The sequence below is a fragment of the Acanthopagrus latus genome, chromosome 10 (genome assembly GCF_904848185.1).
Source record: "Acanthopagrus latus isolate v.2019 chromosome 10, fAcaLat1.1, whole genome shotgun sequence".
Lineage (NCBI taxonomy): Eukaryota > Metazoa > Chordata > Actinopteri > Spariformes > Sparidae > Acanthopagrus > Acanthopagrus latus.
Window position 1 is genome coordinate 4,307,292 of NC_051048.1, and position 16,708 is coordinate 4,323,999.

Sequence of the window (16,708 nt, forward strand, 5' to 3'; positions counted from 1 at the left end):
AAGCCGGATGAAACAGTTGGCCAAGCGCTAGTTTGTAAGATTAAAGAAGGGGAAATTGTGGGAAGATGAAGGATGAGAGGAGTTTTTTTGATCACCACAACTGTAGTTCCTCCTCTGAAGTGTCAAACTCAAAAGCTGCACCGAGCGACTGACTGTACATGTTGGCGAACTGAAACTGTCTAGAAAAAAACCTGAGCTTTATATTCCTGTCATACTTTAGACGTGACTTTTGTGTGAGAAACTACATCCTCAGAGTCGCAGGTTCTCTTGATATAAGACGGCCGGGAGTGCTCATACCCTAATCTGTCCAATCAGGTTTCATCCCTGGAGATCGCCGTTGAATAAACGAGGATGAGAGGGTTACTGAGATCCACTCGGGGGCATTTGATCAGCGGAGGCGTTTTCTGAGACGTGCGCACACATTGACACAACTCGGCCAACAGCTCTTAACTGTCATCTAAACTGCTGCCGGTCACACTGAAGCATGAGGGCCGGAGATAAGAATGTGTGTCATCCATTACAGACACGTTTGAAAGAGGGAAGCTTGTTGTAGGTATTCTGCTGGGTTTTTTTTTTTAGATACAGTAGCCGAAGGTATGTGTAATGGGATTGTCGAACGTGACGTTTCAGAAGCATTAATCTGCTGCTCTAACAGCCTCCAGCCTTCTCTGAAGGCGTTAGAAGATTTTGGGAACACGGCTGCAGGGATTTGCTCCCGTTCAGCCACAAGAGCATTAGAAGAGACCGGCCATTGATGTCGGCGATCAGGCCTGGCTCCAAGTCGGTGTTCCAGTTTATCCCAAAGGTGTCAGAAAGGGGTGAAGATCCGGGCTCTTTGTGGGGTTAATTAAAGCTCCAGTTGATGGGAACATTCCCAACCCATTAAATCCAAACGCTTTAGGATGAACCCATCCAACAATCCCAAATCTTAATGTACTGAAAACTGAACATAAGTGCAATTCCTGGGTCATCAAGTAACAACACTTTGGGTTGGTGATGCATGGATGGCGCGGCGATCTCGCCTAACCTTAGCGGCTGAGCAGCAACATATCCAAAGGACGTCTTTTCAACATCTTTGCTGATACTGAAAAGACGTCCGGTGTAGGGGCCAGAATGAAGGTGTTTTAAGTCTGTTTTAGACGTCTTTTCAACGCTGACCAGTGGTGTCAAAGTAACATCCTGACATGGTTCAAAATAAAGGTTTTTACAATGTGGTTCCTGAGTTTGAGACCACTGGTTCAAATCCAACCATAGTTTTTGCTGCAATTCAGTACTGAACATTGGAAAGACGTCCAAAAACTTTCACTCTTGCTTTTCCACTAGATGTCTTTTGTGTGTTTTTCCTCAGTTGGTAGCCGCGCTACAACTGCTGCCACATTGTTTAAACACAGCACTATAGTAACCCTACCCTGGGTCTGTGCTCTGTTCTTAGGGGTTTTTGACCTGAAAAATATTGAAGACATCTGCTCTAATGGGAAGTCTCAAGTCCCACACCTTGTAAAACTGACCCTGAACAGAAGTACAGAAATGTTTGTGGTGTCCATCTAGTACAGCCTGAGATTGGGTTGAGGACACTGTCGATAAATGTGATTTTTATAAGTGTAGATGTTGTGATTGTGGCTTTAAAGCGTCCTTCAGCCTGTATCACAACAAAGTTGTGTCACACTTCAGGCTACAATATATTTTTTCAGTGGAGGTCAATGCTATCTTAGTGCTTAGAGCAAGATAAGAGCTCGCTGTCCGCTCTGTTTTCACAAGACTCAGTAACAGAAGTCGACTGCAGCACATGCAGCAGCAGCAGCAGCAACACAAAGAGTCCAGTTACCATCAACTTTCTCATTTCATTTGCCTTCTTTATCGCCTTTTTTTCTCTTTTTGACGATCAATAAACATCATTTTAGTGGACGGTGTAAGGTGCACACTTACAGATGTCACTGTAACCCTCTAATTGTGTCAGCGGATGTCTGAATCAATCACAGAACAGCCCGATAAAGTTTCCCTGCCTGCACCGACTTGGCTATAAAATGTCACGGCGGCCCTTGAATTGTGTCGGGGAAGGTCTGAGTCGATGCTTGCTGTTATCTACACGTGCTGATAAGGTTTTGCTGTGGTCAATACACATTACAGAACAGGTGTGGCATCGACCAGGAGGGTGAACGCTGACACAGGACAAACGGTTGTTTCCGTTTTTTTAATCTCACAGCTTTTAGAAAGTATTTAGGACCCCACTGCTTTGAAAATGAGACTCCAGTAGATTACACTGTTGAATAATTTACATGATTTATTTCTTGTATAATACTTTTCCAGGGAAAAAGAATGTCTTTAATTAACATCTCCTGTCTTTACAGACTGTTTCTTAAAGTACACTCATCATGCTTTTTCCTTTCCTTTAATGTCCTTCAACAGACAGAAGCTCCTTTCTCCCACAGAAAACACTGCTCTTGAACGCCTCGTTAGCAGTCCTGCCTTTAGTTCTGTGACTTTGTGACATCACACTACGTCAACATGTCACACATTTACATAATTTATGCCTAGCAGCTAGTTTGGCACATGAAAAATCCATTTAGCACAGCTGCTCTGTTGTCGTTAGCGGTGCTGGCTCGGGAGTGTGTGAGCTGACCAATCAGAGGAGACTGGGTATTCAGGAGGGGCGGGGCCTTAAAGAGACAGGAGCTAAAACAGAGTGTTTCAGAAATACAGTACAAGACAAAACTGATGTGATTTTTGAGCATTAAAGCATGTGAACCTTTAGTAAAAGTAAAAGTCACCTATACGAATAGTACTTGTATCTAAAATGTACAAATAAAAGTTAACATACGTACAAAATGTATACTTAGTTTTGAATTGACATACATGTTATCGGCGTTGGTGTTATCAACTTTATAGTACAATAAAAAGTACTCCATTTGCCTCTTAATGTAGTCTAATGGAGGTATAAGATAGCAGTAAATGGAAGTACAGATACCTCAGAGTTGTACTTAACTTCAGTGCTTGAGTAAATGTACTTAGTTACATTCCATCACTGTCTTATAGATGGTGATTAAGGTCCTATTGAAACACTCACAATCCATTTTTCTTTGATTTAAACGGCGTCCCCGACTCTAAATGACAAATACAGAATGTGTCAATTTAAAAGCCATTTACTGTAATATTATGCAAATGATTTGTCAACACAGCCTTTAATTCAGGCAGAATGTAGCATATTTGGGACGACGTTGGCTCGTGAACACAGAGCTCAGACGAGTCCTCGTTGTCACACTGAAATTCAGCCTGGAGCTGTGCCTTTGACAGCCGAGGGAGCCCCTTTTTGGAGAATTTATAGATTGTTAAAACTTCTAGTGACCTTTGTAATCTGGTAGTCTGTTTGTTTTAAAGCCACAAAATATTTCCTCTTTTTCCCCCCCTGGAAATGAGTCAGTTCGGCCAAACTGTCACACTTTTTTTTTTTTCCTCTCTTTGTCTCCGTCGAGTTTTTTCGTTGTGAGTGACATCGCTGTGAATCAGGGAAGACAAACTCGTCTGTCTTGTTTCTCTCCTTGGGGGGCTTTTAGCTGAGTTTTTCAAATGCGGGCTGAAGTGTGACACATTTAAACACCATGATCCAGGCACGTTTGCATTCAAGCGAACCTGCCAAATCCTCAAATGAACCCTGGTGATCAAACACGGGGCTGAGGTGACAGCAGCCTAAAGGTAAGAGGAGCAGGCTTAAATGTCACTGTTTGGAAGTTAGAAAACTCAGAGTTATGATGTTAGAGAAAAACTTGACAAGTCGGGTCAGACAGTCCTTGAGTAAAGCACTGAGTAGAAGCAGCGGCAGAGGAGAGGAAAATTCAATGCAATCTGTGTACGCAGATTTGAATCGGATTGTGTTTCATTTATGAAACGTTTTCTCATTTTTGATTGTGTGGCCCCAGTGTTAACAACACTGTTTAAACTCAGCTTCTTTTTTGTGGTTTAAAAACAAGTCGACCATTCTTGGACAGACAGTGCATTGCTTTGGTGCCTTCGAAGTCATGGATGTGTATCTCATTTCCATGCTGGTGTTGATGTATTCATTGTAAAAGTCCTCGGCCTTTAACAGTGACAATATAAATCTGGCGACAGTCGATGCCAATACCAACGTTTTTTTGTTGATGCTTTCACGAAGGAGGTAGTTTTCACCCGTGTTTGTTGGGTGATTGGTTGGTTGGTATATGAGTTGTTTTGTTGGTTTGTTTATTGGTTGGTTTGTTGGTTGGTGTCTAAGTGTGTTTGGTTGGTTTGTTTGCTGGTTTGTTGGCTGATTGTTTGGCTTTTTGGTTGGTTTGCTCGTTTGTCAGGAGGGTTAAGATCACACAAGGAAACTTGAAAACAGATTTCGACCAAACTTGGATAGAGGATTGGCTGTTGAGGAGGCAAAGTTAATCGGGAACCAATCTAAACGTTGGTGGTTTCATTATTCTTCATAATGATCCGTTGAAACAACCACTTTCTTGAATCAAAGACAAAGATCTAACTCAGCTGCCTAAATTTGAACCAGGAGTGATGTCCCCATTTAGAAATAGTCTTCACTCTGTGCACTTCGCTGTAAAAAACATCAGAGGGTCATCCACAAATCACCCGCTGGATAGATGACAAGAATTACAGCCAGAATTTGTGCCAACAAAGAAAGCTCTATAATCGGATCAGAACCCTCTGTGCGGTTTCTAATGACCAACATAAACTAGGGCGCTAACCACCAAATCTGTCCTTCTAGGTCACGACCATCCGCAAACAAACACCAGCCCCTTCCTCCCAGTAATGGATTGATCAATTGTGCATGGTGAACCGCAAGGACAAAGACGCGACATACATACAGGCGCACTCGCACACACACACACACACACACACATGCATGCAACCCGCGGCGGCGTGCACGTCGTGTACACAGACAAACAAAAAGCTGTGGCTGCGTTGAAAGAGGAGTATTGTTAATTTCTGTCTTCCTCCCTCCCTCCTTCATCGTCTTCCTGGAGGGGGGGTGGTGGAAGAAAGGGTGACCCAAATTTGACACGACCGGGTTGCATATTGTCAGGGATGGTTGGGTTTATCTGTGAATGGGTCACTGTACACACACATACACACACACGACACAGACTCACAAAGACAAGACTTTCTTAAAGTTAGCCGTTTCACACGCTCACAAACACCTTAATGAGCGACACACCTACGCACAAACACACACAATAAACAGGTTAGTGATGCATGAGCGCCTGGCCTGCCTGTCCGGACAGAGGACAGGGGGTGGGAGTGGGGGTGGGGGTGGGGGTGGGTCGTGCTATGTGTGTGTGAATTAGTGGGAGTGACCGGCATACCTTTACACCCCACACGCCAATAGCATCCCTGCTCCCCCCTCCCCGGGTTTCCCACCACAGTGCCCTGCAGTCATGTAGCCGAGCTGCTATCTGAAGCATGGATCTACAACTGTTTACCTTCCCCTTCTCTCCTGCCGCTTCACTCACTGCTGCCGCTGCCGCTGCTCGTAGGACTCAGCGTGGGTTTTTTCAAACCTTTAGACTTTAACCGGAGGAACACATGCGGTTTTATTCTCGGGCGGTGTTGCCGGATCGTGATGTGAGTAAAAGTTGGGAGTAAAATCCTTAATTTAGAATGTTTTTTTTTTAAGGGGGATTATCAGCAAGATGTAATCGGATCAAGTGAGGACGTTGTTAAAATATTACCAGGTTTGGGAGGGTTACTTTAAAAATGTGTTCTGAGACAAATGTAAAGAAATGCAGTCAGTATTCTAATTTTAAGTGTCTGAATATTAAAAAAATGTAACTTGATTTCTTCTCGTTGCTTTTGGATTAATACCTCAATACCAAACACATGCAAATTTTCCCACTTTAACCAAATAGAGTTTTCTTGTTTGTTGTTTTGTATCTTGATTACACAATCATGTCACTCTCCAAACTTGAATACTACTGCAGTGAAAAGGAAAGCCACAAGAACTTAAAGTCTTAGAGTATCCGATAATAAATGTAGTTAAGAATCAAAAGTATGTGTTTATTTTTTGTCCTTGATGTGATTGCAGATAAAATAAATTAACTTTTGGCTCTGATGCAGCATGTTATTAGATAAATGTAGTGGAGTGGAGGTTTAAAGTAGCAAAAAGTAAATTGACTGATAGATTTAAAGCTCCTCTCGTTAAGAAAGTTGATTTTTGAACTCATCATATCAGGATGCTTTGGGATGGCGTCTGATCAGACCTAAAATCCCAAAGCATCACTGTTACAACTTTACCCACAAGTGCTAGTGTAGTGTGTAATCTGTATTCTGTATCGTAACTAGTAACAAATCCAAAAGTAAAAAGTCCAATTCTTTCCTTCAAAATGTAGCGGAGAGGCAGTTTAAAGTAGCAGAAACAACCCCAAAGGTAAACGTATTTATTTTCTTCTTCATGGATGGCGAACGATCCAAATCTGACAAATCGGACCTTTAAAACAGTTCGACGCGGTTCGACATTTGGTGATAATCCCGTCCACACTCTCGTCAGGTGAGATGAACCCGACTCTCAGGTCTGTGTTGTTAAGCGGAGTCGGAGTCAGGAGGTGATTATCTCGCACGTCTCGCTCCCCAGATTCAATAGTGCGCCCACCAGCACCCTTGAAGCGCCCTAATTAACGTGTTGTATCTCGGGTTGTTTAATGAGTACACAAACAAACAGTTACGTAAACAGCTGAGTTCGTTCTCGTAAGCGGCGCTAAAGGCTGTAACTGCAGTTTTAAAGCCTGCTCCTGTACAAACAAACACCCAAGTATCGTACTTAAAATCCAGTTTTGAGGAGCTTCACTCCAACGATTTCACTTTCATGCTTCTGAATACATCTTCTCCAGTATCCAGCGCAGTATTTAAATCGTGACATGAGTCGTCGTTAGTTTCCTTACTTCTTCAATTGTGTGTAAAACATAATAAAACCAAAAATAAGTCGTGTACAGTGATGTAAAAAATGCCCAGGTGTGGTGAAACATCTGATAATAAGTGACAGATACTTGAACTTGTCCGAGTCCACGAACACACTATTAATACTGCAGGAACAAATAACGCTCCCTGGTGTTTTGATGTGAGATTACTCAGAGACGTGTTGTCCGCCATGTTGTGCCAGCTTCTCCTCCTCTGGGCCTCTCTGGCCTCACGTTGTCTCCTCCACCCTCCTCTTCCTCCACCCTCCTCTTCCTCCACACTTACTTTGTCTTTTTTGGTTTCATCGTCACCGTTTTCTTCTTCGGCTGCCTCGTCTTTACCTTCTTGTTCCCGTGCCTACGTCTTCCTCTGCTTTTTTCTTTTTTGGACGCACACCTCTTCCTCTTGCTTCGTCATTTGTTGCTTCTTCTTCTTCTTTCTTGTTATTACCCATTATTTCTTCTTCTGCACTTTCTCTCTCTGCAGTTTGTCCTCTTTTACCTGTGTCGCCTTGATTTATCTTCTTCTGTCACGTTGTCCAATTTAGTTTCCCTTACTCTTTTTGTATAAGCCCTCTTCTTTTTTTTCTTCTTCTTCTTCAGTTCATTTTTCTCTCCTTGTTTCCTCTTCCTTCTCTGCATTATCTTCATCCACTTCTTCTCCTCCTCCTCCTCTCTTCGCTCTTCCTCTCCCTCCCCGCGGTGTCTTCGGCCCTCTTGCTGACGCCTCAGTTCTTCGGGGCTCTGCAGTCTCTGGATGAGACGAGGTTTTGGCTTCTGCTCGCTGCTCGCTAACGGGCTGATCCTGCTGTTTTGTGCATGCAGCAGTCAGGCAGTTTATAATCAATTATTTTTAACACTGCAAAATAGACAGTTCTCTATCACGAGCACCGGAGGTGTAATGCGCCTCTATGAATAACAAATAGCCGAGGACGTGTTTTCTTAAAGCGAGCGCTCTCACAGTGAAACGTCTGAGAGGAAGTTCTCAGTTCATCATGTCATCTTTAATTTTTATTCCAAGCTTTGATTGAGAGCATGAGAGGTAAATAAGATGTCTGTGAATTAAGTCAGTGGTGATGAAACGATTTTTAACATTTGGATGGTTTCTATCTGATCCTCCAACTTTTAAAGGCTTCGTTGATGGTCAATAAACTGTTTACTAAAGCTTCAGAAAACGATTATAGTCCATAAACAAGAACGTTTTGCTTCCTCAGGTTTTAGTTCCACATGTTTCGAAGGTGTGCTCGTTTGCTTTCTTGCCGGGAGTTACAGGAGGGCTTCAAACCGTCAAGCTGCGATACTATCAAGCATCGAAAACTGTCTCGTCATTTCAAAACCAAATTTCAATACCTAAGGACTTTAATCTCATCTCAGCCAATAAGCACGCAGCATGTTTGTAGTGCCAAGACCTCACAGAGCTTGTGATTGGCTGTCTCGAGGCTACCAGCAGCCTGTTGTTTTAGCATTTAGCACAAAGAGTGGAAACGTTAGGGAGCAGCTAGCTTAGCTCTGTTGACCTGCACCTCTGAAGTGAGTGAGGCGAGGTGTCTCCCTCCGTCTTCAGTGTTTATACTCGTCGTTTTAGCTAACTTCCTGTCCGTTGTTGCAGTTAGCAGTCCCCTGCCTCCGCTCTACGTCTTCACATGTACACTCGGCCTGTCGGGTCCTGACGGGTTCGGGTCAGGCAGCAGGATCTTGCGTGGAGCATTAAGTCCAATCAGATCAAAGTGACGAGAGTTGGAATGATTCCGGTTTCCTCTTCAGAACATCCTCATCTTCTTCTTCTTCTCCTGCGTCTCCTCGACCTCCCGATCAGCTTACGTCGCCTTCTTAACCTCATCTCCTCCTCTGCTGCTGTGTGGCTCGTCCTCCTCTCTGCACTTTCGTTCTCTCTCCCTTTTTGCTGTTTGTATTTTCCCCCACACACAGTTAAAGAGAATAAAACTTAACTGTCAACACATGGTGGGAAATTACTGTCAGTGTCACCTCAGGGACACAAAACACGGAGCAGCCCACACGGTGTAATCCGCGGCTCGTGAAAAACCTCTTTGCTCCAGATTTTCATTGTCACGGTTTACGTCCCTCGGTGAAATAATGTCGACCGTCCTCGAGTTTGTAAAAGCCTCTCAAACTCGGCTGAATAACCTACAAAATGCTCGGCTGGCGGCGCTGACAGTGACAACATTAGCACGTCATCTTAATCCGATGTGAAGGTTGTGAGGTTTTTTTATTTCTTCCCTGCCGTAATTACACTCCGGGTGAGCTCCTGCAGACGTTTTCTTTCTCTATGATCCCAAACGCCATTTAAAAAAAAAAAAAAAATCCAGTTTAAAATATCTGTGGGCGGGTGGACCGCCTGCCCTCGTACAAAAACACATCATTATCTTTTTGTATTCTGCTGCTGCTGCTGTATATTAATTTCTGTTCGCGACTCCAAAACAACTCCCACGTCGTCTGCGCTCGATTCGATACTAACTTTTTTTTTTTTTTTGCTGTAAACAACCTTCAGTTCTCGGTGCGTTCACCGGGCGGAGGAGAGTCCCGAGGCCTTAAGAAGGTCGCCACGTTAAAAGACCACCTGGACGTCACGGGAAGTCCAGTCGTCACTGAAATAAAGTCTGATAATCCAGCAGGTGACGTGTAAAACCAACATGACGGAGAAAAACTGGAACATTCCACCCGAAACTGACAATCTGTACTCTACTTTCATTTCCATCTTGTAATATTTTCCCATTGATCTGATTTAAAGCTACACTTGTCTTTTGTTGGCCTCTCGGGAGCCCCCCCCCCAATCTCTTTGTGTCGCTAGGCAACCATACCAACCAGGAAGGAATCCATATTGTCCCTCCAAACAACACAAGAGTCCAACCTTAAACTCTATACCTCCGTGATGCGGCTGTTTCTCTAAAGCTGTCAGTGGGGTGGTGCTGGGAGTGTGTGTGTGTGTGTGTGTGTGTGTGTGTGTGTGTGTGTGTGTGTGTGTGTGTGTTAGATGGTTTTAGGGATGAGTGGAGAGTGGGGAGTGGGCCGGGAGTGTGTTTTGGAGTAAAGGATTGGCTTAGGGGTTTTGTGTGTGTGCGTGTGTGTGTGTGTGTGTGTGTGTGTGTGTGTGTGTGTGTGTGTGTGTGTGTGTGTTTGGAGGGAATAAGAGGGGTGGGGGTGGGAGGTGGGGGTTAGGAATCTGTTTACAATGGCCTGAGGGAGAGCCGTCTAAGCTGCCAGAGAGGGAGAAAGAGTCAGACATCGAGAAGACGAGGCAGGAGAGGAAAAAGTCCAGGACGGGAGGGAGAGAAAGGAGGACGAGACGGGAGAAAGGAGGGATGAATGAGGGGAGAGGAGAGGAGAGGGAGCCGGGGAACTTGCGAGGAGAGGATTAAAAGCAAACTTGAGGGGTGCTTTAAGGTTCCTCGGCAGAAGCTGCGTGAGGAGTCGCGGGAGAGAAACTGCAGGGTGATGCAAAGCAGCAGTCGCACTCGATCTCTGCTGCCGGCCATGCAAATAGGATATCTGGTGGGTGTGTGTGTGTGTGTGTGTGTGTGTGAGTGTGTGTGTGAGTGCGTGCACTTTAATTCTTGTGTGCTCGTGTGAATCTGTGCAGAAAAGTTGATGCTAACTCAAAGTCTCATTCTGTTTTCTCTTCTTTCTTTCTGTTTGTGTTGCTGTGTGTGTGTGTGTGTGTGTGTGTGTGTGTGTGTGTGTGTGTGTGTGTGTGTGTGTGTGTGTGTGTTCACGTGCGCAGACTTTGAGGAGCAGTTGTACGACACCAAGCTGACCGGTCAGACTTTCCGGCATCCGTCCTCGCAGAGCTCCGACGACACGTCCACCTCGCTCAGCCGCTCGCCCATCTCCATCAACAACAAGAGGCCTGACTTCATCTTCCTGGTAAACACACACACACTACACACACACACACACACACACACACACACACACACACACACACACACACACACACACACACACACTCTTATTTGAAAATGAGGCTGTCTTGCACCATCCGTCTGGTAAACAAAACACGCAAGGTTTTCGAGACTCATTCGATCATTTGAGGCCGCAGTTTTGTAAAATAATCTCCTCTGTTCTCATTTTGTCACGGGCGCAAAACACACACATCAAATCTGACTTCTCACACACACACACACACACACACACACACACACACACACACACACACACACACACACACACTCTTGTCCACTTCAGTTATCTTCCTCACTTCTCTTCCAGCCCTCCCACTAAACTCAATCCAGCTCACGGCGTCCCACTCTCTCTGACCTCTCTGCCCTCGTCGTCTCTCGCTCCTCAACTCTTTATTTCTGCGCTAAACTTCATTTACAAACTTTAGAAACTTTCCGTCCTCAGCGTAGAGAGCCAGACGGGAGACGTTTAAATGCCCTCCTCTTTGCAAAGAAGATGGATTTTACACTTCTGAAGAGTGTCACGGCAACTTGAAATACCAGAAATCACACATCGTAAAAAGAGAAGGGAAGGAGGGAGGATAGAAGGAGGTGTAGCTGCGTTTTTTTAGATCACACTACCTTGCTTGGCGTGACCCCGCCCTATGCTGCCTCTGATTGGCTGCATCCTGCCAATTAAGTAACATGCATGTGTGACACTCACCAAAGATTGACCAGAAGAGAGAAGAGTCTCACTCTTAGCTAAAACGGAGCGTTCAGACCCCAGCGAGAACAGAGATGCTGCAGCGATGCACCAGATAAGATTAAAGTATGTAACTGTCAACTTTAACTCATCCATCTTTAATCACAACAGTCTTTCTTACCCTCAGGTGTGCGTTAACTGCAGCTTAGGAGATTCTTTTTAGAAATACAACAATGTGGAATTATCTCATCATGTCAGCCACAAGTGAGAAAGCAGTGAGGAAATTAATGAGGCATTGCTAGATCTTTTATACACTTCCAGTCCAGATAAAAACACTTCTCTCTCTCTCTCTCGCAACTGAAAGATAAACTTTTCCTTTTACTCTCCTGGCGACTGTCCAAAGCAAAAACAACAAACAACAACTGTAGAATCCAAATTTGACCTAGAAACCGCGAAGGTAACAGACTCTGACACAGGGAGCGTTCACCCTGGTTTCACCTCGGTTTCGATCCCTCTTCACCTCCTCAGCCTCCTGCATCCAGCAGGTTCTTCTTCTTTGGCGGTGTAGTTTCCACAGTTAGTCCAGTTTTTACCCGGAAGATAGAAACCGGGGAGAAAACGATGCCTCTTCCTGTTTTGCTTGCGCTGTAATTCGACCTCTGTTTTGCCCGGTGGCAGACAGAGTAGCACGAGTGAAAGAGAGCTTGGGATCAGGATTCAAATCAGGATTTAAAGTCAGTTCAGTTGATCACTGCCGGCCTTTACTTCAGTGAGCGAGTGCCGTAGTTCCAGCCTTCAGTCAGTCACACTATTCATCTCCGCTGACGACTCACAAATGAATATTCCAGTGTCACTAACACTGTTTCAGCTCAAATCTGTGTTGTGACAAATTGCCTCATTGCTTTTGTTATCGCCCTCTTTCATAGAAAAAGACCAAAGCTGAATTATTCACAATCGACACTGTGCAGCATGATCCCGCCCCCTCCATCACATTTGTCAGAATTAGTCACCGTCCTTCTTCACACTCGCAGCAGGTTCCCACAAACAAATGCCAAACCGTTTGGTGTCAGATGGAAATATCACTGATACTGGATCAGCATTAAAATAGCACCATGACATGAGAATCGCAGCGGCGTGGGTTACTGACGGGTTTGTAAGAATGAATACGAGGGACCGAAGCTTTTAATATCTGAGTTGATTCATCGTGGTAGAGGACGAAAAAGTGCACACATGGATAAAACCGACTCTCTGCAGCTACTTTCACCCTCTTCTAGGCCTTCCTCTGCTAATAGTTCTCAGGCTATTTCCCCAAACTGTGCCATTACAGCTGCCTGACGGACTCCCACGGTGATTTTACTGCAAGATGGCTGCACACTTCCTGCACTCCGCCGCACAGTTCCCTCAGCAAGCTGTTAAACCACTCTGTTAGCTTAATGACTTTCTCTCTATTTGGGCTCATTTCAGTGAGAGTTCGGCAGGTTCTCCTCGAGACAAGGAGATGGATGACTGTGGCGTTTTCCTGCATTGCAGCCATGTCGATGCCTTGCTTAAGGGCTCCTGGTGGAGGTGGTTGATACCTGAGATTTAATAGCAGGCGGCTGACAGATGCAACTTGCCTCCCAGCTGGGATTACACCAGGAACTGAACTGGCAGTATATCTGCTACTCGTCAGCCTCCGTCCCCGCCGGCTAATCGGATCCAAACAGATATTTCACATATTTTTCTTGCCTTTTGTTCTCACTTCCTGTTCTACTACTTCTTTACTGTTATTATTTGGCTGATCCCCGCTCTATATGCAAATATACACCTACATCACTAGAACAAACCTAATCTTTTTTTACACGGATAAAGAAATATATTCATATAATATGCCGAATTGTAAAGTAGGCTGAAACAGTTTAGAATATATGTTAGACAGCTTTTCACAATGTTTATAAAGTGTCTCTTGATGCAACAAGTCTCAAAATTGAGCGTTTTTTTAAGGGAGTCTGGTGATTTTCACCACAGACACCAAAAAAAGTAGCCTGTATTCGTTACTGTTTGCTATATTTGTAAAAATATGACATGTACATCAATACATTTAGTGTAAATGGTGAAATCATTTGAAACTGCACATTAAAACAACTGTTTGTATGACACACTTCAGACAGAAGCAGCTGCAACACGTTTTACAAGGAAAGAAACTAACTCCAAATGTGTTGTATTTTAATGCCGAATTTACAAGTAGGTCCAAATAGTTTAGAATATTTTGTAGACAATGTTTCACAAAGTTTATTAAGTGTCTGCTAACCCAACAAGTCTCAGAATTGAGCGTTTTTTTAAGGGAGTCTGGTGACAGACGACAAAACATTAGCCTAACAGTAACACAGTAACACTTTTTACAGGGAAAGAAACATCGTAATGTATTGTATATAATGCCGAATTTATAAGAAGGAAACGATGATTTAGAATTTCTCTGAGCTGTTTCACAAAGTTTGTTAAATGTATTCTCATGCAACAGCTCTTAAAATCATGCAAGTTGTTAAGGGAGTCTGGTGATAATGTTACGATTTTAAAGTTTGTAATCCATTTTGATTATTGCTGTGACTTCTTCCTCTTCTTCTTCTTCTTCTTCTTCTTCTTCTTCTTCTTTAAAGGAGGATATCAGTTGAGTCGGCAGTATGTGTCCTTAATGCATCACTGGGGGTGTTCCCACCTGTACTCAGAGCTGTAGTCTATAAAAATGTAAATAATGACCTGTGAGTGTAACTCACATCTCTTCCTCCTGTCTCTCTCTATGAGATGGTCAGTGTGTTTATATTTGAAATGCTTCCCCTCGCTTATAGTCTCTTTCTCTTCCACTCCTCACTTCTTATCTACTAAACCATTCCTTCCTCTAACTGGCGGCAAATAAAGCTTAAAGAGAACAAAACAATTTATTTCTGTGGAGGTAGACGAGTAGATGACCTCTGCCAGGCTGTCTAGACTCCCTCAAGTTTTCGGTTGTATTGATTTTGGTTGTAATTGAATTTCAAGTTTATTTATTTATTTATTTTTGTTGTTGCTTTGTTTGTGCCAAAAGCAACAATTTAAAGATAGAAAGAAAAAAAAAACCCTATTGTCTAATTTTCAGAGTAGCTGCGGTATAAAATGGGAATGTACAGAGAGGCTTAAAGTATGGAACAAGATGTTTATTGAATCTGATGAAAGATATCAGAGAGGAAATCAAGTTTGGACCCTTTATATATTCCGGCTGCATCAAGGTGACTGAAATGCCAATGACAAGAAGTTGGGTTCCACTACAACGTCAAGACAGCAGGGGCAAAAGGAAAACTGAACCAAAATCATCATGAGCTTAAAGATAGAAGCTGTAAAATTTCTACAATTTGAACATGAACATCTAAAAATATATCTTACATTATCAACAGAAAGCGAGGAAACTACAGTGCTATTAGCATGCTAACCCGTTAGCCCGACTCAAATGGCAAGAGGTGACACTGAAAACCACAATCATAAACCTTCTAAATTCAAGTTTCTACCTTTAACTGAACTAAGATGAGCTTAATTGCTTCATTAACTCATCATGAAACACACTTAATTCAAACTCAACGTTAACTATCTTGCTTTTCTTGCCTGCTGTGTCTTGTCGTCCTCAAAGCTATAGTCTTGGTCTGTGCCGCTGTAAATCGCCTCCATACTTTATCAACCTTTTTTGTCAAATTTAACCTCCGTTGGTCTTGGAGGCTGTGTTCAGTCCCAGTTTGGTGTCAAGCCGTGTTCACGTTGCCCGTGGTGGCTCCTCCTGTGATTAATTTCTAATTAAAACTCCTTAAAGGAACTTCTTCAAGGGCGCGTCAGGAGAAACACAAATGTTTTTCCGGAATCTCAAACCTTTTATTCTCTCTGCTCACCAGGCCTAACTCTTCATCTCTTCTCCCTCTAGCCGGCGTCCAAACAGCTCTACGATGATGAAACCACCTCCTCGGTGTTCGGACTGAGGTCCGTGACCGACCCGTCTCCCTCCCCGACCCCGTCGCCCTGCGGCTCGGATCGCCCCCCGCTGGGTTGGAGCAGCAACAACAGCAGCAGCAGCACCGCCACGTCTGCCACCATCGGACCTCCCGTCGCAGAGAAACCACGCTGGCACCTCGGGAGACGCACGCCGGGTCACTTCATACCGCTCGACATCACAGGTACCGTACGCCTGCAGATGTGATGGTGTTTTTGAAGGCTTATTTTCTGTGTTTGCACTCGTTGTGTAGCTCACTGAAGGAGACAGACAGGAAATGATGTGCTGTCGATGATATGCAACAGATTCAGTGTTATATGTGTCATAGTCGACTGAACCTCCCGGATGTTTCCACCTTAACAGAGTTACTCAGGTAGCGCTGACTGTAAATTCTGGACAATATCAGTTTAGACGGCATAATGTTTCCTGGTTCTTTCCTTAGAAGTCGTTGGACTGGCACAGCTACACTGTCTCATGAATGTTTCATGGCCCCGGCCTGGAATGATCCTGAGCCATCTCTGTAGTAAAAGGGTTTGCTGTATTTAAATGGGTCCATGTAAACACAGCCGACTGGCAACCAGCCGGTGAAAGCAGTGCTAATCGTCCAATCAGTCTAGAATTCACACCCAGAGGAGCTCTCAAGTTGGCAACGATAGCCTAGCCGAGATAGCAGCTGAACAAAGATGTATGGAGACATTTTTAAACTTAGTTTTTCCCAGAAGAGGAAGCATCACAAGAGGCAGAATCGATTAGGTGAATCTGGGAACTCTTGTTTCATTTGCTCTGGAAGATTCATCTAGCCTCCGTCTGATTCAGAGTCCCCTGCGACCCGGTTTGTGTCGGGCCAGTCACAGCTGTTTATCTAATATCGGGCTGGTTTCCAGTTGCACCCAGTCTGCAGGCTCTCAGATCTCAGATCACACAGTCAAATGGAGCCAGTGGTGGTAAAATATTAAGTTTTAATCAATAAGGCAGTTACTGAGGAGCGAGACATCGCTTTTCTTTCTCATCTCTGTCGAGAGTTGCACATCTGCAGAGTCGATCAGGCAGCTGACGGGCCAAGAACCCAATAACAATGGCTCCTTTTTAACATCTTTAACTGTAATCTCTCTTTCAAACTCAGCAATGGCTGACAAAATACAAATTCCGCAGTTAATGTGCTCTCTTTAGTCATTAAAAACACTCACAAAGGATGTAAAAA

General features: G+C 44.0%; 1 protein-coding gene across 2 annotated transcripts in view; it reads left to right on the forward strand.

The window, feature by feature from the left end:
• The window catches only part of nhsl2 (NHS-like 2), a 137,582-nt gene that overhangs the window by 100,721 nt on the left and 20,153 nt on the right, over nt 1–16,708 (forward strand). For both annotated transcript variants that reach the window (XM_037112411.1, XM_037112412.1), the window contains exons 3-4: nt 10,660–10,802; nt 15,442–15,691. In XM_037112411.1, coding sequence (XP_036968306.1) covers nt 10,660–10,802; nt 15,442–15,691 — 393 coding nt within the window. The remainder of the gene's footprint in view (nt 1–10,659; nt 10,803–15,441; nt 15,692–16,708) is intronic.